The following is a 24783-nucleotide window of genomic DNA, read 5'->3' on the forward strand; positions in this document are numbered from 1 at the left end:
CAGATTATCTGATAAAGTGAGAGCATTCTCATTTTATCAAATAATCTGAATGATCTATTTCCAATAAACTTTAATTTCACTTCATTTCACTTCTATAATTATGAGACTTGTTTCAAAGATGAAGTGCTTTCCAGTTAAGGGCGAACAATTTCAAAATTGCATTATTTGGAGTGAGATTTTAACGGGACTTTTTTGGATCAAGAATGAATTTGTAATGGCATATTTTGGGTCCAAAACATTTCACCTTCAAAACATTGTGCTACTTTTCATCTATTCCAGTTTACCACAAAGTATATTTGTGATATTTCTTCTCTACCTTTCCTTTAAAACAATAATAAGAAACCTATAATAAGAAACCCTACCATTACAATATGTAATTAAAATTACCACATTGAATAAGTAAATCATTGGCAAACAAACACAAATCACAAAAGGCTGTTGATGCTGGGCAAATTCAATCTGCCATTGCTGGGGTTCGGATCAGAGGCAACTCAAGAATTCATGGCTACCATGATTCTCATGGGCCTGTTCCAGTCCTAATGGGCCCAATGCAAACATAGGGCAACATATTAGATCTGATGTTCACATTGAAACAGATGAGATGTAATTTGTTGTGGGGGACATTTCCATCTGCGCTTTGTCATGGAGTTGTCCTTCAGGGAGGAGGAATCAAACAGGATTGTCTACCACAGCATCTGATGATAGAGCAGGGATGTCAAACTAGCAATGTCACGTGACGTGTCACGATGTAGTGTGACTTTTTTGCCATTGCAGGCAATGGGGTGGGCGCGGTTTTTCTATGATGCATCCGGCTTGTGGGCCGGCAGTTTGACACCCTTATATAGAGGGAAGCAAAGATAACTTTGGAGAAATGCAAGACCTTTTAATTCAGAGGCTGTAAACATAGCAACTAGGAAAGTACCAAGATAGAGACTTAAAATAATACTATCTTGATTCTGTAGGATGTAAGAAAGGACAGAGGGAAATTCTGTCAGGCTTCAAAGTTCTGTCAATAGTAAAGTCCCAATAGTCCTTCTTGGTCTGCTTTGAAGGGCTGACAGAAGAATCCAATGAACGTTCGAAAGAGCCAGTTTAAGATAAGATAAGATTTATTGTCATTTTTTTACTGTGGGCACAACGGCACACATAAAAAATGAAATTTAGTTGTCCGCTCTCAAAGTAAAACACATACATGATGCACATCTAAACATACTATGAACAACATATGTATAGATCCACATCCTTACATATACATAGCAAATAAATATTAAATACTGTCCATCTTGAATATATAATAGAAGGAGGAAGCTTAAGAGTTCACAAGGTTAATGCTGTATGGAATGAAACTATGGCTGAATCTGGATGTTGTGCTACGGATACCACGAAGCCTCCTCCCAGAAGGTAACAAGGAAAACAGGTCATGAAGAGGATGTGTAGTGTCCCAGATAATCTTACGGACCCTGCTCAAGCAACGCTTCTGTGCTATGTCCTGGATGGGAGGGAGGGAACTGCCAATGATCTTTTTGGGCATTTTCACCACTCTCTGCACCGCCTTCCTGTCTGAAGCAGTGATGCTTCCAAACCAGACTGTAATGCTGTATGACAGAATGCTCTCGATCGTCCCCCTGTAGAAAGTGGTCAGGACAGGGGAAGGAAGATGTGCTTTTCTCATGTGACGCAGAAAATACAGGTGCTGCTGTGCCCGCTTCACCAGTTTCTCACTGTTGAGAGGCCAAGTCAGCCTACTCATTAGCTGCACACCCAGGAATTTGATGCTGGTAACCATCTCCACAGGTGAATCATTAATGCACAGAGAAGTGTGGCTGTGCCTGCCTTTTTTTGAAATCAACAATGATCTCTTTGGTTTTTCCGGTATTTAAAACTAGGTTGTTTTCCTTACACCAGTTCACCAATCCCTCAACCTCCTTGAGGTAAACTTCCAGCTTGTCATCCTGAATAAGGCCCACTACTGTTGTATCTTCTGTGAACTTCACAATATGGTTGGTGGCAAACCTGACACAACAGTCATGAGTCAACAGGGTGAACAGCAGTGGACTTAAGATGCAGCCCTGAGGAGAACCTCTGCTCAAGAAAATGGTATTAGAGGTATTTGTTCCAACTCGCACGTATTGGGGCCTGTTGGTAAGAAAATCAAGAATCCAGTTGCACAGAGGAGTGTTTAAGCCTAAAAGGCCCAGTTTGTCTACTAGATGCTGGGGAATGATTGTGTTAAACGTCGAACTGAAGTCGACAAACAGCAAATGCACATGAGTATTTCTTTCCTCTAAGTGCTTCAGGCTCAGATGGAGAACAGAAGAAATAGCGTCCTCCGTAGAGCGATTTGGTCGGTAGGCAAACTGAAGCGGGTCAAATGCTGGTGGGAGGCTAGATACAATAGTGTCCTTTATCAGCTTCTGAAAGCATTTCATGATGGTGGATGTTAGTGCAACCGGACATAATCATTGAGGTCTATAATTGTAGACTCTTTTGACACTGGCAAGATGATGGCCGTCTTGAAACATAATGGGACCGCTGCCTGCTGCAATGAGAGGTTGAAAATATCTGTGAGAACACAAGCCACTTCCTCTGCACATTCCCTGAGGACACGTCCAGGGATGTTATCTGGGCCTGCTGCTCTCCGAATGTTAACTGTCTGCAGTGTTTTCTGGATAGAGGTGACATCAAAGCTTGGCACTTGCTCATCAAGATGGGACACAGCTTTCCTGGCAGGAGTGCTATTTTATGTCTCAAATCTACCAAAAAAATGCATTCAGTTCATTTAGGAAGTCTGTGTCATCCTTGCATCTCGATGGAGCCATCTTGTAATCCGTAATGGCCTGGATTCCTTGCCACATTCGCCTGGTGTTTGTTGGGTCCTGAAAAAAGTTCTGAATTTTCTGGCAATGGGCATGCTTTGCACCTTTTAGCAAATTTTCAAATTTGCTCTGCCCATTCTAAGTGCCAGCATGTCACCAGATTTAAAAGCCACATTCCGTGTTTTCAGCATCTTGCGGACCTCATAAGTCAGCCATGGTTTTTCATTCATCCTCACAACAATGCTTTTCAGGACACAAACATCTTCTGTGCACTTTTGGATATATGCAGACACCGTGGTGGCATACTCCTCAACATTTGTATGTTGGTTATCAGTAGCTGCTTTCTTAAACATGCCCCAATCTGTGTACTCAAAGCAGTCTTGTAATGCTTCTATAGCTCCCTCTGTCTAAACCCTCACCTGCTTTACTGTAGGTTTCACTCTGACTAATAAAGGTTTATATGCTGGAATAAGCAGCACTGAGAGATGATCAGAGGAGCCCAGGTGAGGGCAAGGCATAGCTTTGAAAGCCTTCTTAATGTTGGAATAAGCAAGATCCAGTGTATTGTCCCCTCTGGTTGCAAAGTCCACATATTGATGGAAATGTGGAAGGGTAGCTTTGATTAAAGTCTCCTACTGCAATAAATGCACCCTCTGGGTGAGTAGTTTGTAAGTCACTGATGGTATGGCGAAGAACCTTTAGGGCCTCTTCTGTTTGCATCAGGGGGGATAATGGTAACAGAGAATTCTCTAGATAGAAGGTGTTGAATGTAATTCACAACACTTCCACTCAATATAGTGAGGATTTCCATGACATGCCTATTTATGTCTACATTTAAACTCAAAGCAGATGTTGCCTATAGGAGGAAGAGAGCAAGGAGCACAAAAGGCCAAGTTTAAACCATGTAATTCTAAGTTACGGTTTAATATACATCTCCTCTTGCTTTAGTGTATGAAAAAGCGAAGCAAACAGAGAAAGCACAATAATTTAACATTTGTTACATAGAACAGAAAGTCATTTTTTTTTTTTAATCTGCTCCACCACAAAATCTCAACAAATGTATGGGCACCAACTTTTAAGATATATGGACTTCAAATCTCAGAACACTGCCCAGGGAATTCTGGAAGTTTAAGTCTACACATCTTAATGTTGTTAAGGTTGAGAAATGCTCTTCTAGGGATGAAGGGTGCTGCAACAAGCATTGGCTCAAGCCAGAGTTGAAGAAGATTGAAAATTCATATTCTTTCTCTGGCATTTCCTTTTTCTTCCTTGCAGGTATACTTTGTTTTCTCTCACACTATTTCTGACACTCTTTTCTCTCTTTTTAAAGCAATGGGCTGTCAAGAAGCATATCTACCGGTATTAACAAAAACCTGAATAAATAACTAACAAAGAGCTTTTCAGATTAAGTGTAGGGTCATATGAAAATAGGTTGATAGGCATATTTGCCCATCTCAGCCTAGAATATAAGAGCTTCTCAAACTCAATTGCTGAAGATAATTGCAGACAACTAATACTTATTTATTGAAAGGATTCAAGCATGATCTTATATCTCTTATTATCATCTCATTGTACCTCTCTAGGAAGACCTACGTTAAGAATAATAATAATAATAATAATAATAATAATAATAATAATAATAATAATAATAATAATAATAATAATCCCCCAGTGAGGCACTACCTTGACGTGGTTGTGGGGCTTGTGTACTCTGAGGAAGATGAGAGCTATGCCAGAGGTTCAACCATACTGGACAGGTCTCATCAGAGGAGTCAGACAAAAAGTGTCTCTCCCATAAAAAATATGGTGAGACGTAAATTTCAGAATGCCATACCGGCTCGGACGTCGCCCGGGTTAACAAGGTCCGCACTAGATATTGGAGTTCCTGGATATCTGGTGAAAAATGGGTTACAGGACTCAGGACTGTTGGCTGAGCAACCAGGGCCAGCAGCTGCAGAACTACTGGAAGAAAAGGTGTTTACCCGTCGCAGATACACAGTGATGGAAAACAAAGAAATAATGATCTGTTACTACAGATCAAGTCCAACAAGACGAGGATATCTAAAACGAATGCACCAATTCTGGAAAGAACAACATCCAGAATCAGAAATAACAGAACAGAGACTAGCAGATCAACGCCGATTTATAACACGAAATAAAGTATTTACAGAAACAGAATTGGACGAACTGCAAAGGTTTACCCAGGGCAAAGAAATCAAAGCCTTACAAGAAGTAATTCAGAATGTAGAGGCAAACCAGGGGGAGTTGGCAGTGAAAGAATCCAGTAGAGATATACAACTGTTCTCATTTGGAAACCAGGCACCTCTTCCTCAGGAAGAACAAAACCCTCTAACTAAAGAAATAAAAGAATTGAAACAAAGAATAATTGAGCATCTAGAACAGCACAAAAACAACAGAATAAGGCTGCCTGCATTGAAGCTTGTTCCAAAGAAACAGCTAGCACAAGCATTAAAAGATGCAAATACTGCAATAGCAAGTATAAGCACCAATTCACTGCAAGAAACAAACCAACTAATGTACAGCACAGCTGCAGTTATAACAGAATACCTGGGATGTAAAATCAACAAAAAAGAAAAACAAACAAACAGTGCACCACAAAAATGGAAGGTTAGACTAGAAAATAAGATCAGCAAGTTAAGATCACATGCAAGCAAGCTAGAACAGATGAAAGAAAAGAAGCTGAAGAACAAGAAGACCAAAGAATACCTAATCAAGAAATACCACTTAGAAACAAGGAAGATCAAGGAAGCACTGGAAATAATAAAGCAACAAATAACAGCTATAGCCAGGAAAATCAGTAGATATGAAGCTCGAATTGCAAACTATAGGCAGAACCTCCAATTTCAATCCAATCAGAAACGTTTCTACCAATCCATCAATGGAGAAACTGCAAGGAATCAGTCAGTACCTGACAAGGAAGAAACAGTGCAGTTCTGGAAGCAGATATGGGATAACCCAAAGAAATACAACAAGGATGCAGCTTGGTTAAAAGAGGTGGATGCAAATAAAACAGAAGTTGAAATGAAAGAACTAGTAATAACAACAAAAATGGTAGAAAAAAGAGCAAAGAAAATCAAAAATTGGTCAGCACCAGGTGAAGATGAACTGCATGGGTTTTGGTTGAAACATCTAACTGTTATACACCCACTCATTGCCAAGCAGTTCAACAATATACTACAAGGAGGAGAAATTGAAAAGTGGCTAACAACTGGGAAAACCTACCTAATAATGAAAAATCCAGCAAAAGGGGCAACACCAGGTAACTACAGGCCAATTACCTGCTTACCAACAACTTTCAAATTACTAACTGGTGTGGTAGCTGATGCAGTACAACAGCATCTAGTTGAAAACAATCTCTTTCCACCTGAGCAGAAAGGAAACCGCCCCAATAGCAGAGGAACAAAAGATCAACTCCTAATAGACAAAATGATCTTGGAAAACTGCAAGAGAAGGAAGACCAACCTGAATGTGGCATGGATTGACTACAAAAAGGCATTTGACTCTCTGCCACATGATTGGATAATCAAGTGCCTAGAAATAACAGGAGTCAGTAGAAACATCAGAAAATTTGTGCAAAGATCGATGGCACAATGGAAGACACAGTTGCAGATCAATGGTGAGAAAGCTGGGAGAGGTTAATATCAAGAGAGGAATATTTCAAGGAGATTCATTATCACCATTACTATTTGTTATTGCACTGTTTCCTCTGTCAACAATACTGAATAACTCAGGACATGGTTATCAAACATCAAAAACATCTGCTAGACTATCCCACCTCCTTTACATGGATGATCTGAAGCTGTATGGAAAAACATCATCTGAAATAGAATCGCTGCTCAACACTGTCCGTATATATAGCCAAGATATTGTAATGGAGTTTGGCTTGGACAAATGTGCCACACTTACTATCAAACAAGGAAAAATAGTGAAAACTGAAGGAATCAAGATGCCCCACGAAAATAACATTAAGAGTCTGGATGAGGAAGAGTACTACAAATACTTGGGTATCCTTCAAGCTGACAACATCAAGCACACTGAAGTCAAGAAAAAGATTAGAGGTGAATACATCAAGAGAGTGAAGAAGATCTTAAAGTCCAAACTCAATGGAGGAAATACCATAAAGGCAATCAACACCTGGGCAATCCCAGTCATTAGGTACACAGCTGGAATAGTGGACTGGACTCAAGCAGAACTAAAAGCAATGGATAGGCAGACCAGAAAAATAATGACAATGAATCACGCCCTTCATCCACGCAGTGACATTGATAGACTTTATCTACCAAGGCAAATAGGTGGGCGTGGAATGCTACAAGTACATCAGATGGTTGAAGAAGAAAAAATGGCTTTGGAAGAATATCTGAAGAACAATGATGAAGATGCACTGAAATTAGTATATCAGGAAGGCTTACTAACTACTGGAGAGACCAAACTGGCCTACAAGAAAGACCAAATGAAGAACAGAATAGAGGCATGGGAAGACAAAGCACTACATGGCCAATACATTAAAAAAATAGCTGGGAAAGCAGATAATAATAAAACCTGGCAATGGCTAAGAGCAGGAAAATTGAAGAAAGAGACCGAGGGACTAATTCTGGCTGCACAAGACCAAGCTTTAAGGACAAATGCATACAAAGTCAAAATTGAGAAGACAGCAACAGACAGTAAGTGCCGCCTATGCAAAGAAGCTGAAGAAACAGTGGACCACTTGGTAAGCTGTTGCAAGAAGATTGCACAGACTGATTACAAGCAGCGGCATGACAAAGTAGCAACAATGGTGCATTGGAAGATCTGCAAAAAATATCATTTGCCTGTAAGCAAAAACTGGTGGGATCATAAAATAGAGAAAGTCATAGAAAATGATAAAATTAAACTGCTCTGGGACTTCAGAATTCAAACAGACAAGCACCTGCAACATAACACCCCAGACTTAACAATTGTCGATAAGAAAGACAAAAAAGTCTGGATAGTGGACGTGGCAGTGCCTGGAGATAGCAGAATAGAAGAGAAAGAACTGGAGAAGATAACAAAATACAAAGACCTACAAATAGAAATAGAAAGACTGTGGCAAAAGCAAGCAAGGGTAGTACCAATAGTCATAGGCTCCTTGGGCGCAATCCCAAAACAACTGGAGCACCACTTGAACACCATTGGCATTGACAAATTTGCTATTAGTCAATTGCAAAAGGCGGCCTTATTAGGAACTGCTTCCATCCTGCGACGATACCTATAATACCATCAAACATCTACTTCTGCCTATCCCAGGTCCTGGGTAAGGACTCGATAGGTAGACAAAATGCCAAATCCAGTCTGAACATCTGGCTGACTGTGCGATGATTGATAATAATAATAATAATAATTATTATTATTATTATTATTTTTAAAATTTATAAGCCGCCCCACTCCCGAAGGACTCTGGGCGGCTAACAATAAAAAACACATAAAACATAACAAACAACAATACAAAAACAATCATCCAGGGGTAAGGTTTTATAAACCCCAGGCCTGCCGGAAAAGCCAGGTCTTAAGTAGCTTACGGAAGACCAACAGGGTGGGAGCGGTCCTAATCTCTGGGGGGAGCTGATTCCAAAGCATGGGTGTCATCACAGAGAAGGCCCTCCTCCGCGGCCCCGCCAAATGGCACTGCTTGGCCGACGGGGCCCGAAGGAGGCCCAGCCTGTGGGATCTAACCGGACGTAGGGAACTATGAGGTAGTAGGCGGTCTCGCAAATAGCCTGGCTTTTAAGCTTTTTAATGGCTTAAAAAGACTCTTCAACTAGAGTCTAGGCCACTTCCAGCACAACATCAGGCAATGCAATTTTAGCAGCAGCCATCTTTACTAAGTGGCACAATTATTGTGGATTTTCTTGTATTGAATACAATGGCTTAATTCCTAGTGAAAGAAAGATTGTACTCCAAAATCTCATTTCCTTGAGCCTTATCTCTCAGCCAATACAGACTGTACCACATTGAGAGACCAACAGGAGACAACTTTGTCAAGATTCATTCTCTGACAAATTCAATAGTATCACTGATTAACAGGCCTGCTTTTATACATTATCTGAAATTTACTGTAATTCTGAGGCCAGTTATGCTTTTGTGTGATTGTCAAATTATGTGCTTGAAATGAAAAAAGTTACAATGAGAAGAAAAAGTATTTGTTTGCTTGTTAGATGTGTTCAGTCAGGAGCCCAGGGTGATATATGCTCCAATCTTTTCCTCCTCCTCTTCCTGATACATCATGGCAACAACCCTGAAAAATAGATTGGGGTGAGAGAGAGAGAGAGAGACAGAGAGAGAGAGAGAGAGACAGAGAAAGAGAAAGAGAGAGAGAGAGAGAGAGACAGAGACAGAGAAACAGAGAGAGAGAGAGAGAGAGAGAGAGAGAGAGAGAGAGAGAGAGAGAGAAGGGGAGGGAGGGAGGGAGGGGAGCGAGAAAGAGAGAGAGAGAGAGGCATGCTCTAGAAATGGGCTTTATGCTACATCAGTTAACCATACTGTCTTCTGTATGATTTGTTAATCATACTGTCTTTGGATAGGGGAAAAATATACATCATAGCATGAGAGAAACCCTGGTATATTTGTCTCTTGCCATTCCTGGTTATGAAAGGCAATCAGAGAAATAAGTTTAATAAATTATCATTATCTGATTGGAAGGATATGGAGAATGACCAGTATGTAGTACAGAAGCAAAGGACAGAATGTGTCATTTTTCTGGATATTCAGGAATCTAGAGCAGGGTTAGAAGATCCGTAAAAAGTAGAAAAAAATCTGAAAACAATTAAGCTCTACCAACAATTCTGGCCTTACCTACTATAGGTAGTCTTTGACTTAGAACGGTCATTGAGCCCCAAATTTATGTTGCTCAGCAAGACAGTTAAGCGAATTTTACCCCATTTTACCACCTTTCTTGCCATCGTTGTCATTGCAGTTGGTAAATTAGTAACATGATTGTTAAGTGAATCTGGCTTCCCCATTGACTTTGCTTGTCAGAAGGTCACAAAAGGGGATCACGTGACCCCGGGAGACACTGCAACCATCACAAATTGGAGTCACTTGGCAAGGTCTGAATTTTGATCATGTGACCATAGGGATGCTGCAACGGTCGTAAGTATGAGAAATGGTCATAAGTCACTTTTTTCACTGCCACTGTAACTTCAAATAGTCATTAAACAAATTGTTGTAAGTTGAGGACTACCTGGATGAGCTTTATTTCTGTGCTCCCAAATAGACTTTCCCTAGGTTTTCATCAGAGAATAAAACTTTCTAACCCTGCTTTTTTTGGGGAAAAAAATCCCACTGACTTCCTTCTAGGCTTGCACACCCATGCTTATCTGCTGTACGGGTAGTCCTCAATTTACAACAGTTCATTTAGTAATCTTTCAAAGTTACAAAAGCACTGAAAAAAGTGACTTATGACCATTTTTCACACTTATGGCTTATGCAGAATTCCCAGGATCCTGTGATTTACATCTGGATGCTTGACAACTGACTCACATTTATGACGGTTGCAGTGTCCTGGGGTCATATGATCCCTTTTTTGCAACCTTCTGACAAGCAGTCAATGGGGAAGCCAGATTCACTTAACAATTGTGTTACTAATTTAAGAAGTGCAGTGATTCACTCAACAAATGTGGCAAGAAAAGTTGTAAAATGAGGCAAAATTTCTCACTTAACAACATAAATTTTGGCTCAGTTGTGGTAGTACATTGAGGACTACCTGTATTTAAAGTTACTGGTGGTTGAAAGAATGGTTATTCATGGTTTTCATGTGTGGAGAAAGTCGGCAGCTGCAAACTTGGGCACTGCCACCAATGTGCTGGGCAAAGCATAGTCCAACCTCCTTTAGAAAAGATCTATTTGGAAAGGGTTTTTCTGTCCTCATTTGTAACTGGAGAATCTTCTCAGCCATAATACCTACATAGAGGTTAATGTTATCACTGCTTAAAGTTCCACTTCTTGTGGATATTTTAAATATAAGCGCATCCATTTTCTTTAAATATTCCTGATATATATATATATATATATATATATATATATATATATATATATATATATATATTATAAATATACCGTATATGCCGGCATATAAGACGACTTCTGGAAGCGCTAAACTCGGCGCCAAAGACGGGGGTCGTCTTATACGCCGAGTTGTCTTATACGCCAGAAATACTGGTAGTTTCCAGCATATAAGACGACGTTCTAGGAAGGTGACTCGGCGATAAAGACGGGGGTCGTCTTATACGCCGGGTCGCCTAATACACCGCCATATACGGTATAGCAGATATATAGATAAATAGATAGATATCAGATATCTATATATCTACATATCAGATATATATCTATATATCAGATCTCTCTCTCTCTCTCTCTCTCTCTCTCTCTCTCTCTCTCTCTCTCTCTCTCTCTCTCTAAATAGATATATACAAAATATATATATCAGATAGATAGATATATAAATTTAATGGTTGGCTGAGGAAAAAAAACTGGTCAATGTATTTATATAATAACAAGGGAAAACTGAAAAACTGTCACTTGCATTATAAACAAATATAATAAATTGGAGAGGGAGAAATAATATAGAGAAACTTAGTAACAAGTTCTCCCTTTAATGCTTTTAGTTTGGTCTCCTTGGATGAAAGAAAATCTAGTTAAATTTAGCACATATAAATTAAACAAAATTAGCTGGCATCTCATTTTCAAAATGGGCCATTGCCATATACTGCCTGCTGGTTGCTCAAATTATGTTGAATAATATTCTTCAGCAATATAACGTATATTAAGGCTATTCAGGCTGCAGATGTAGAATCCTTGGAACAAGAATAAATCTTTTATTCTAAGGTCAGAGAAAGGGCTCTGATATCAGAACAAAGGGTTAGATAAACCTTTTCACCATTCCTCTGCATCAGCCTCTGAAAGCGGTTCTTAGAATTATTCATTAGGCTAAGAGAAAATTAACTATGACAGAGGGCTGGCAGCTGTCATTGGCAAAACTGTATTGGGGTTCCACTCAGAAGAAACTGCATTTCACTCAGAATAAATTTCAGAGCACTCATTCCTCAAAATGAAGGGAAAAACAAAACAGCACAGGTAGTCCTCGACAACCAAAACTGAGACCAGAATTTCTATCGTTCAGCAAGGTGGTTGTTAAGTGACTTGTGCCCAATATTAAACAACTTTATTTTAATCATGCTTGTTAAGTGAATTACTATAGTTTTTAAGTGAGTCAGGCAATTGTTAAGTGAATCTAACTTCCCCCTCCCCCCTTGACTTTGCTTGTTGCAAATAGAGATCATATGACCCTGGGATGCTGACATTGTTGTAAATATATACTTGTTGCCAAGCTCCCAAATTTTGATTATGTGACTGTGGGTAACGGTTATAAGTGTGAGGACCAATGGTAAGTCATTTGTTTCAATGCTGTTGTTACTTTGAATGGTCACTAAATGAATGATTGTAAATCGAGGATTAGCTGTACCACCAGAATGGGATGGAAAGACCTTTGTATTTCTTTGCCATCCTACATCATTAGGAGATAGGACATTTCCAAGGCTCTAACACTTGAATCTTTGGAGACAAAGGATTTGGCTGCTCTCCTAAAGAGGCAAATGATTTAATTTGAAGTTCTGAATCTGTACTTGAATCAAAATACTTTCATGATTCATATTCACACCTTTCCAAATTTCAGTGCAGCTTTACCGCCAACATGTGTAATCAAGCTCCATATATCTGGAAGGATATGCACAAAAGTGTAACTGTATTAGGGAAAATTGGCAGCAGAAATGTTTCTGTTGTTGCAAATTTACCTATAAAAATCACTAGAATTTTCACATGGTTTTCAAAAAGCAGGAAATGGGACAGAAAAGTCAGAAACAAAGCCAACTAAAGCTTAAACGATTCATCCAATCTTACCCTTATGTTGCATAGGTGTATTTCAGCATAAAAAGGATGTCAGCATTTTTATTATACACTTAAGAGTAACCAGTAGATTATAGTGATGATTGTAGTAGAACATAATAAGGATGGATAGCAAGTGACTAAAAGGTTCACATGTGACTTAACTGTGGACCACATAAGATGCAAGAAGAAAGTCCAACAATAATCATCCAGGTGCTAATGGCTGCAGATTGGCTATCCCACAGCTTACACCTTTAATGAATGCACAGATATTGGAAAGTTATCCCACTGAATTGCTCTATAGATATTTTGATAATAATGCCCAAGATTAAGAAGGCATTTACAATCCTTTCAAATGTTAGCCTTGGTCATAGCTAAACTTTCAAAATATTGGTCCAAAGAAGTTGGGGGACTCTGCTGAGAAAAAGAAACGTGAACATTTCTTCTTCTTCTTCTTCTTCTTCTTTTTTTTTTTTTTTTTTTGCAATTTGAGCAGCAGATGCCTTTAAGACTTTGGGGGTTGCAATAGGACTAGCACTCAGACTTATATACCACTTCACAGTGCTTTACAGCCTTCTCTAAGCAGTTTACAGAGTCAGCATATTGCCCACCCCCCCCCCCAACAATCTGGGTCCTCATTTTACCAACCTCAGAAGGATGGAAGGCTGAGTCAACCTTGAGCCGGTGAGACTTGAGTTGCCAAACTGCTGACAGTCAACAGTCAGCAAAAATAACTGCAGTACTGCATTCTAACCACGGGACCACCAGGGCTCTTGCAAATACCATTAATATTCCATTAGTGCTTCTCTACACTTGAGAAAATATACAGCCCTATACAATCATTATTCTTCACTAGTAGATCACCAGAGTGATGACTCGTTGCAGTATAATATAATTCTACAACCGTGGAGGTGAGATGAACAGTGGTCAAGCAACTGGTATTAAATTGGAATGAAAACTGGAGGCAAAGATGGCAGCCAGAATGCAATTAAGAGCCTCAGTTTTCTTCTTCTCTACCCTTAACATTCACTCTCAAATAATTGAAATGCCATTCCCTGCTTAAATTATGTATTAAGGAGATGGTGGTCACTGAGACTTTTTAATATGTGGCCACTGAGACTTTTTAATATAGCCTTGGTCCTTCAGGATTTGATATCCCCTTCTTTTACATCCTATTCATTTACAAATTTAGAAAGGGGGATTGAAGTATATGGCTAGTAGGCCATACGCATGACTAGTACATTGCACTCAGTTATGAAATAACCTGAGGTCTATCTATCAATATAGATAGTGCAATATTTTTCATTTCTTGCACAAATTTAACACCATGCCTAATATGTCAAGGCAAAAGGGGGTACATGAAAGATTATAGTTTTTGGTAAAAATAAATGACAAAAAGTATTTTAAGAGCAAAATTGTCACTATTAAGAGAAGGACTACTATTGTCTATGCATTACATCACCGGTATGCTTTTTTGGGGGGAGGACACCCACAGCCTTCCTCCTATATACCAGCTGTCTCCTGTTAATTTTTGGAAGTCCTTCATTCTCTCTGCTTATAATCTGTGTGTAAATGTTATATCGCTGTGCAATGGAAGAGGTGTCCAGGCCCTAAATAGGACTAGATTAAAAATGGATTCCCTCAGAGGTGTACCGTAATGCAAATGACAGGTCTCTCCTCCCATCTGCATTATTCATCTATCTATCCTTCTATTTATTGAGGAGAGATATATGTGCCAAAATGGGTAGTTTTAGAAATTTACATTATGGAAGAGAACAACACTTCTGTTTTGGTCAGTTCTAACTATTCATTAGGAGCCTATTCATTAATTCAGAATAAAAAAGTTTTGATAATAACAACCAAGTGAGGTCCCTCATTTATTTTAAAGGGAAGAGAATCGCGTTGTGATGCTAAATTATGCTTTTAGTCACCAGAAGAAGCCTCCCCTCTATTTAATGCTAAGCAGCAATTTCACAGAGGTTTCAAAGGGAGGAATTAAAAACGCAAAATAAGTGAGACTAGGAAGAAAAAAGGTTAGGTTTTTTTCCTACTTGGAAAATGCTATATTTTTGTGTTATGGGATTTTTTTTTATTTCAGTATACTAATATATGGATATTTTTATTCTTTTTTTTCCTTGCCAACCAATGGCAAGCTCATTGACAGATATTTAGCTAAGACACCTTGCACAAAACAGGGAAATTAAATTAAGATTAATATAGATTAAGATTAAATTAAGAAATTAAAAATCAGATGGTCTATCATGCAGAAGAACAGCAAAACCTGTAAACTAAATATTTGAAACATACAAAAGAGCTGGGACACACCAGAAAAAAGTATCTTTAAAAAGGGCTAAATGACGAAAGATTTCCTAAACTGGCAACGTCAGTGTCCTCATCTGAACTTGTTGATCTGCTGCGCTCCTATCCTATGTGTGTGTGACATGGGGATGGATTTGACCTCAGCAGTGTTGAGATGGTGACTCATTGTGAGTTATTAAGGCAGAGGAGCAGGGCACTTTTGTTCAAAAAGGCACTTGACACACCACAAAGCATGCTTTCCAGCACTTCCTTTACCTGGAGGAACATTCTACCCTATAAAGATGCAGAGGTCCATTTTATCTAGGAAAGTGAAGGACCGCAGCTGTTCTTCTCCACTATATAGAAGAAAGGGAGCCCTGCCACTGAGGAACACAGGAAGGCAGCCTTTATCATGCTGAAAGCTCTGCACCTTTTCTGCTCTTATTACATCGTCCCATGCATACCCCAAAGAGCAGAGCCTGTGGTTCAATGTTGCTTTCATCATTTTGAACATTTTGTGGATGCCACTTTCCATATTTTTCTGAATCTAGAGAGACAGATTCTCCCTGCACAAAGAAGCAATGAGGTTTAGAGAAGATGGGGGGGGGGGCTTAGCAGGAGATTCTTTTGGAGAAAAGATGCCTGTTGAGTTAATCCAAGCCTAGCAGATCTGAAAAAAAACAAGTAAATCTTAAACAAGTAAAGTTTCTAGTCCATCTTTTGCAATCATGTAATGGAAAGCATGGACGAACTTGGGAAACTGGGGATGAGACACTGCCTAGGAAACAATCAGACAGGACAGGGAGGAGCCCCTAGTGGCTTAACGGTCAGAGAAAGAAACTTAGGAAGGAGCCACCTAATGGATCAAGCAGTTAAAAGTGACGATGGGAAGATAATAACTTCAGATTTGCAAAATTTAACATAGCCTTACAATACAGTAGAATTAGTTTATCTAGTTGTGTTTCCCATCTTGTTTACCTGGGAAGGACGACAAATCATCACAGTGTCTAAAACCCCTCAACTACCAAGCACCTCCTTATAGTTTCCATTTCACTTCATTCTTCAACTTCAGAACTGGCCTAAGATTAATGGACCAAGGTCATCTGAGACAGCAGAAATTAGATACTAGAATCTTGCCAGCCAAATGGGTTTTGTACACAGTTATTTTAAAGAAAAAAATTGAAAAGCAAAGTCAGACTGGGGTGAAATGATCCAATCTATGTTAACCACAAACATCATTAGGTTTTTTTGCAAACTGCATTAGTCGTACTAGTGAGAAGTCTAGCTGCCTTACTGTTTCGAAGGCAGCCTTTAAGTGTGATGCTTTTAACCTCTCCACTTAATCCTAAGGATTTAGCATTAGCCACAGCATGAAAACTTCTGTTTGTTATTACTGACTTCCAGCCCACTTAAAATATAAAGAAGAATTGGCTGCTATGCAAAGAATGGGTACTTGAAACTTGAAATATAGATACATATACATAGGTAAAAATATAGATTAGGGCTCTACAATGCTTTGGATTCTGCTCAGAAGTGGTTTTTTTGAATGAGTGTGAATACAACATCTTTTCACGCCTCAGTAAAATAGCCACACAGAAGCACTCAGAAATCAAATAATCCTGGAAAATGTTGCATCTATTGTGATGAAACCCAGACAGGTGCACAAATATTGTGTTTATGCTCCTATGCATTACAAAGTCTCTCTTTCAAATCAGATCCCAACCACAGCACAACTTTAGTATAAGTATAGAGATACTTCAAGTTACCATTTCTATACTCAGGGTATGAGGTTTACTTTGAATCATCTTGCCTTAAGTTTTGTTTCTACCAAAGCAATAGTAAAAATAGGCAGCCTTTGTTTCCCTTCATTTTCTATCTTCAAAAACAAACTGTAAGGATTTTTGCTACTCATTCTTTCGGGCCTCTGAAACAATATATTACCCTATAACTCTCCTATAGCTTTTCCACAAATCTCTTCAAATATGTAAACCTTAAGAGAGTATTGCTCCCAAGCTTTTTCTCCCCAATGTAGATTTTCAGACACAAAGAAAATTGGAGACATTTTCAAGCACTTTTCATTTATTTCCTTTTCTGACTTCTGCAAGTGTACCTCACTGCAATGAAAAGAATTTTCTTTTAGACAAATACATATTGCATTGGGTGGTAAATAGCAATTCAGTGTTTCAGAATCTTTAGTACCATGGATGTAATTATGCGTTATCAATCTCAAAAGTAAATCAAACACACCCATTTTTGAGCAAATATACTTAGGGATGGACTGAATAGAAGGTGATCTGAGAATGCAAATTTGATCACACACCTTGCTATTTGTGTTTTCAAGCCAATGCAAATCTTCATGCAAAAAATACTCACAGAGACAATAATACTTTAATTATTAATACTCAGAGAATTAAAGCAAAGACTTCACTGGTTTCAGTGGTGATTCGGGCAGCCCATAGTCAGAACAGTATACAAGTTCATACTGTATATGTTTGTGTTTGTGGCTCTTTGCTTTTGTATAAGAAACACACAGAGAAAGAAAAAATAAGTGACAGATGCAATATCTCTCATTCAAGACACAGGGTCATTTCAGAAATAACTTTCTGGCTATAAATGTCCAACTTTGCATGGATTCTGTGTGGCTAATATAACATATACCCTATCATTATAACAGCTGGTTGAGAACTAGAATATCTTTTTCACACTCTATACCAGCGTTTCTCAACGTTGACAATTTTAAGATGGGTGGATTTCAACTCCCACTGCTCTATACAATACTTAGTAATTTTATTAGGACAGGGAGGAAGGCTCTAGCGAGGATATTACATTTAAAGGTTGAAGTATTACAATATGTACTGGTAGAACTAAGATGTTGTTTTCAGATTAACAAGTACAGAATTACAGGTGCAGTAGTAGCCAAAATTGTGGAAACTTTTTGGGAAAAGTGTACAGTAGAAATGCCACCTTTGGTTAAGTTTCCACCAATTTTTCTTCTAATTTCTTTATAACTCTAGCCTTGTTCACTTAATAATATTATTTTACATAGCTTTCTGGGCAACCAGTCAACTCTTTGCACCATTACTTTAATTTTATTACGTTTTACAAGCTCACTAAATGAAATAAAAAAAAACCCAACCAACTTGATAGTGATCACATAACACACTGACAAATGTCCTCCTCTCAACTTCAATACATGACATCAATAACTGAACCCTACTGTGATCTGATTGGCTCATTGCCAAAATAAGATGACACCTGATTGGCTCTCTAAACACTCATGCTCATTGGCTACAATCAGATGAAGGAAAGCTACCTGATATCAACCTAAGCAAGTTGTACTTCCTTTTTCTAGTTATTTGACTATAACTTTTCATAGAATACAGTACAGATAATTGAACAAACTTTGTTGCATTACATTCTTGATTAAATTATCTTTCCACCGATATATAATTTTATGGTACTACTCCAAAAAAAGTGGTGTTATTAGCCATCAAACCTCAAAAATACACATTCCCCAAAAGGTTTCCACAATTTTGGCCACTACTGTATAGTCAGTTGGTATGTTTCACATCATGACTAAATAAGATGGACAGATAATTAGAAATTCAATTATTCCATTTATATTGATAAAGCAGCTTTAAGATCCAGCTCCCTTTCAAATTAAAAATGGAATAATTTGTGAAGCAGATTTTACTTATTTCTGTTGAACACGTTAGCTAAGGGTTCTCTTTCACTTCACCACCTACTCCTTCCCCCATCACAAACTCTAAAAAGCCTGCTCTCCAAGCTGTGGGAAGAAGCCTTATTTATTTCTCTCTCTCATTAGTGCTTCTTGGAATAACTATGTTATGACTGATGTGAAAATCATGCATTCCTCCTTATTCTATCTTCTAAGATGTAAAAGCAACTGTCATGCCTGCATACTTTCCTGCTTACTCTCAGATGGGCAGACAGCCCTTCAACACAGTGGAGAAAGGTCAGAAAAGAGCTAAGAGCAGGAAAAACTTTATGTAAGATAAGTTGAAATGTTTGGACAAACCCAGGTTGATGTGCAAGGAAAGTTTCCCATTTTGCAGCTCCAGGGTAATATAATCTCCATGCTGTCCTTCGCCGTGAAACAGGACCCCATCTCCCTGCATGCTCTTGAACTTCAGAGAAACCACGTCTTTGAAGGTGCTCATCAGCTTTTGATTGAATCTGTAGAGAAGGGAGCTCCTCCCATCAAAATCTGCAACATCCGATTCTGTGAGGAAAGCAAGCAAGCTTTAAAATGAGGATTCACAGGCATGGACACATATAGCTATACACATACAAACCCATACATTTCAAGAGAGAACATAACATTAACTGGTTTTGTGCTTTTACTGAACTCAGTTTGCTTTCTTAGGCTTTAGTGGAATATCTTATTTTGACATTGTTTTGCCTCCCAGAGTTTTCTTGGAGAAATGGTGCCCCTTAAATGGAATTAATAAACAATTCTCAGGAATCCAGGATTCATCTTTGCAGTTTTCTTTTAAAGGGTTACACAGAATCATGTTTTTATATTTATTCTTTTGAGCAGGGTAAAGTAGTGTCTATGCATCTTTATTACTTAGTTTTTATCCCACCTTTATTACTTTATAGATAGCTCAAGGTGGCAAACATAACTAATATTCCTTCCTCCTCTTTTTCCCCCCCACAAAAACAACCCAGTGAGGTGGGTTGAGCTGAAAGGCAAAACTAGAACTCACAAGACTCCTAGTTTTTAGCATAATGCCTTAACCACTAGACCAAACTGCCCCTTCCTTTATATTACAATTCTCAAGAGAAAAGCAGAGGGGAGGGGAGGCTTTTAGAGTAGAACTCATTTTGTGGCATGACAAACTCTAAGGAAATATATTCCTGGGCATTCTTTCAAGCATTACTTTTCTTTTAAAGCAACTGAACAAGTTCTGAGGGCTCAGGGCTGCCATCATCTCTTGTATTGTACACCATGGGCCACACCGTAAAACCAGCAGAAAGGAATGGGTGTAGTCCAACTGAAATTAAATAAGCTTTAATTGGCTTTTAGGAGAATATAAAAGTAATTAAATAGAAATAACATTAATGCTCAGCTAAGTGGTAACACTTAGCTGAAGATGGGTGATCTGAACGCTAAGCAAGGTCAGACCAGATTAATACATATCACAAAATTCCTGGGCTGAAGAATAGATTGGAAGGTTTTTTTAAAAAAAAAAAAAAAAAAACTCAGAAAAAGGCAGTGGCAAACCACTTATCTAATGTACAACACATATCAGAGCTGAAGGCAAGGGCAAACTACTTTTATATTACTGCCAGTAAAACAGCATGGAAGCAGTCATCAAAAATTGAGTTTGACTCGAGGGTGATTTTACTTTAATATGTTTACTTCCCATAAACGTAATAATTTCTCCCTTCTGTCACCTGAAAAATGGCTACACCTACTAGGATCTCCATGGGATATCTCCAAGGCTTTGGATGTTATAAGTGACCCTTCAGTATCAGGATATATACTTCTACTTTTTTTTTTTAAAGGTAGGTAGGTAGCTATACAGAAAAATGAATTGGCTCAGAAAACCCATCTATATAGGTTGCAGCCTACATAGCATCACATTAAAGTAAACCTTTCCTTAGAGGTATATGAACACCTCTGTGCAATCCTTCTAAAGCACATTTGAACTAGAATTTCAGTGTTTCATTTTAAATCCAGCATTCAGCATCGCTTGCTGGATCTTTTCATAATATTGGTAATTTTGTGTTTCGTAACAATGATAGGAAGTGTTATATACACAAAACTTCTTTTAAGAAGGGGGAATTTGAGGAGCAGATTTTTCTGGCCCCCATGCTTGGAAAAGTATCAAAGCAGATTGAATTTGTTAAAAAAAATTTCAAATGAGGAGGCAGACTCTTCATGCCTCTGTCAGAAGCTGCTAGACAGTTTTCAATTTGGAAAAGTAGCCTGGAAGAAGTTCAGGAATCTTGGAGAAGACTAATATTCTGATTTGTGTTTTGGGGCACTGAATTGATAACAGAACACAGCCTTGAGTAAAATGTAACACACACAAATCCCCCTCTCTACATTATACAGATAAGATTTTTTAAAAAAATCAACCAGAACAAAATGCATATACCAACTAGATGCCTAGTGAAAGCTAGAAGTAGAATAGAACAGAACACTTTATTGGACAAGTGTGATTAGACACACAAGAAATTTGTCACTGTACTTGCAAAACAATTAAGTAATAATAATCATAATAACAAAGGATAATAATCATAATAATGACACCAATAGAGAAGGTAGTGGAACAGATGAGGATAAAAATAATATAGCCATACTACATGGGTAATATATTTAGACATAAGACAGACCGTGGAAATTAAGTGTTCAACAGAGTGATGGCATGAGGAAAAAAAACTGTCTCTGTGTCTGATTGTTTTGGCATGCAACACTCTGTAGCAGCATCCTGAGGGGAAGAGTTGAAACAATTTATGCCCAGGATGTAAGGGGTCTGTAGATATTTTGTCAGCCTTCTTTCTGACCTGTGCAGTAGACAGGTCTTCAATGAAAGGCAGGCTGGTTGCAATAGTTTTTCTATCCATTGAAGTCTATACCTGTCTTGTTTCATTGCTGTACCAAACCAGGCAGTAGAAATGACAGACAAATATAGACATAAAAACAGGAGTACTCTCCCCAACAATGTCCTGGTAGCTAGAATAAATGTATAACCTTGGCCTCCATGTAATTATCCAAATTCCTTCTTTGACACCAATAATACTAGCTCACAATAAATAATATTCTAATTTAATTCATATTAATAATGTCCTAAATATCTCAACAACTTAAAAATATTACTACTTTGAAAAGAAAACAAAATCAAAAATATCTATTTTGTTGCTCCGTGTCATCTTATATTGACTGTTTTTTCTGAATTTACTGCATGTAGATACACAACCACTGTATTGCTACTTTTCCTCCATGGGAGGTTACTCTCATTCTTTGATCATTTGGCTGCCTTCTTCTACAATTATTCCATAGATTTCATGCACAGTGACAGTGACATTTTTAAATTTCCTTCCCTACGGATTCTTAGTATGAACTTTTGCTACTCCATACCAGCAGCTGCCCAGATCAATGTTCTCAAGGTGATATTCATCACAGCATAATTTTCCATGGCTCAGACCCTATTCTGTTTTCCGCCTCCCCAATAACCTCTCCAATCTATTGCCCTCCAGATGTGTCAATTACTGTCCTAGCTGGAGTTTGTGGGGTTGAAGTACAGAATGAGGAACACTGGGGTTTACTATACTCATAATATGGTATGTCAGTGGTTCTCAACCTGTGGGTCGAACGACCATTTCACGGGGGTCGCCAAACAAGGCTGTCTGCCATTTTTCCCCCTTTTCTTTGGCCACGCCCCTGACACCCAGTGATGTATAAGTGGCTGGGGGTCACCACAACATGGGGAACTGTATTATGGGGTCGCGGCATTAGAAAGGTTGAGAACCACTGTGGTATGTAGTTGAACCTATGGAGTATATGGACAGCTGAACTAGAAATGCAAGTGCTAGTAAAAGGCAAGAAGGCATTTGAGGATATTGAAGGAAATCTCAAGGTACACCTTTATTTTTCTTTCTGGATAGGGATTCAGGTTTCTGCATAGGGATTTAGGCTTGTCTTCAGAATGAACCCTCTTCTCTTATCAACAAGGTATAATAACTAATGGCACTGTAACTTCAGGATGAAAAGTGTACATACAATAGAAAGAAAGAAAGAAAGAAAGAAAGAAAGAAAGAAAGAAAGAAAGAAAGAAAGAAAGAAAGAAAGAAAGAAAGAAAGAAAGAAAGAAAAGTTGACTCTTGGACCAAACATTGCACAACTATAAAAATTATGTTGCCTTTACTAAACTAGGATGGGAGAGCGAGCTCAGAACTTCTGTCCAGAACTAAATGCTTTTGCTTTTGTATACATGCAAAGATTATGAGTTTTTATTAAAATAATAGTTTTTATGGTCACAGATAAGAATTCCAGATAAAAGTACATTAAAATAAATTAAATAAAAATGAACTAGATAAAAATATATTACAACTGGTGAATGGTTCAAAATAAGATACGCTTTTTAAAAGACTTTTTGGAATGCACATTTTAAAGAAAACTATAGTATTCTGTATATAAAAACTCAATTAAATAAAATCTACCAACTGTCACTATCAAAATGAATTGCCTCCAACACAATCAGCTTGTTGCCCGACCCTATACTTTACTTTCTGATTGACTTTCACTGCCCTGTTCTGCCTTCCCTTTGATATTATTACATGCTTCACTTATTCTAAATATCTGGGACTCTTAGCACTGTAAATTTAGACCTAAGTTATATTATTTCCTGAAGCCGAGTTTAAATATCCCTCTCTATTAGCAAAGTCAACACTTTTAAAAGCCTACAGGACATTCAGACATTACTTCTTGCCTCTATCTGCATTCATGGTGCACCCTAAAGGAAATTGCTTTACCCTTATATGTAACACAGTCTACTCTGATTCTGAAAAAAAAAGGGGGCTGTGGTTGGTGTGTATGTGTGTATGTGTTTGTGTGTGTATACATGAATGCAGGGGGGACAATCTGTTATTCTTTGTGATAGTCTAGCTATGATATTAACCAACAGCATCCTTGTCCTTATTATGTTATAATAAACCATCTGGCACTTTTTCCCAATCACTTTTCTTTTTTACATCCTATTTTCCTTCACCCCATGCTTCATGCTACCAGAAAAGCAAAGTGATTAATTGGTAGGTATCTAATGCCAAGCAAGAGGTCCAGACAAGGTGGAAATAATTCTGCTGATCTGGCAAGGAATAATTTGTTCAGTTTTGCATCCTACTCACAGATTCTAGTGGGAGTTGTCAATTCGATTTAGGCATTTCATTTAAGACCAGAAAAAGTATTTTAATGAACAGATTTACGTTCAAATAAGGTTAATACCAGCACTTTATCACTCTGGGTAACCTATTCAAAGGTAATAGTTAGACAATTGCAAATGACACGTATTTGCACAGAAAATTCTCAGACAGATTGTTCCTGCTTAATAACAAGGTAGAGAGGAGCTACTTTGAGTGGAAAAAACCCACGTAGACTGTAGTATAAAAAACATCTCTCTGTTACTTGGCAACAACCTACTTTGTATGTAGTGGTCACTCTATATAGAAGACATTTGTGGAGTAAAATTATCACAGAATGGGTTGGGGGAGGCTCAATGTGGCATCTACTCTGTCAAAGATATAGGATCTGCGGATGAATGAAATCCTTTGTAAACTCAACCGATCACTATCAAAGCTGGCATTCTAACTTCTAAGAGTCATCAGTGACAGTTTGCATGACAACAAATAATTGGCTTTTATTTGAGCATATTAAAGAGCCCTTCTATGTCAAAAATCACACATTTTTCAGAACCCAACAAAGAAAACAAAGTCTAGCAAGGTGAAATCTTGCCCAAGCCCAGCTTGACTTCCCATTAAGCAGTTTGACAGCAGAAAACATTCTGCAGGCAGAGAAGAAAAACAGGGGAAATTCTTTGAATCATTTCAATACACCATTCAGAATGAGAAAGAGGCAAAGGGAGCCAGTAAGCATGCTATTTGATCAATGTTATTTCCAGGCACATATCCTTTAGAATATGCTAAACCATTAGAATGCAGATGGGAATAAAGGAGGATTTGAAGGGGAGTGGTGCAGACAGGACAAAGTCTGTTCCATTATTTTGAA

General features: G+C 38.2%; 1 protein-coding gene across 4 annotated transcripts in view; it reads right to left on the reverse strand.

The window, feature by feature from the left end:
* Positions 1-24783, reverse strand: part of CNTNAP5 (contactin associated protein family member 5) — a 382046-nt gene that overhangs the window by 201002 nt on the left and 156261 nt on the right. For all 4 annotated transcript variants that reach the window (XR_005554022.1, XM_039321794.1, XM_039321793.1 and 1 more), the window contains one exon: positions 19069-19272. Coding sequence is in view for 3 of the 4 variants with exons in the window: in XM_039321794.1 (XP_039177728.1) it covers positions 19069-19272 (204 nt within the window). In the remaining variant the exon portion in view is untranslated. The remainder of the gene's footprint in view (positions 1-19068; positions 19273-24783) is intronic.

Source organism: Crotalus tigris, unplaced genomic scaffold (genome assembly GCF_016545835.1).
Source record: "Crotalus tigris isolate CLP2741 ecotype Arizona unplaced genomic scaffold, ASM1654583v1 scf7180000023829.5930981, whole genome shotgun sequence".
Taxonomy (NCBI): domain Eukaryota; kingdom Metazoa; phylum Chordata; class Lepidosauria; order Squamata; family Viperidae; genus Crotalus; species Crotalus tigris.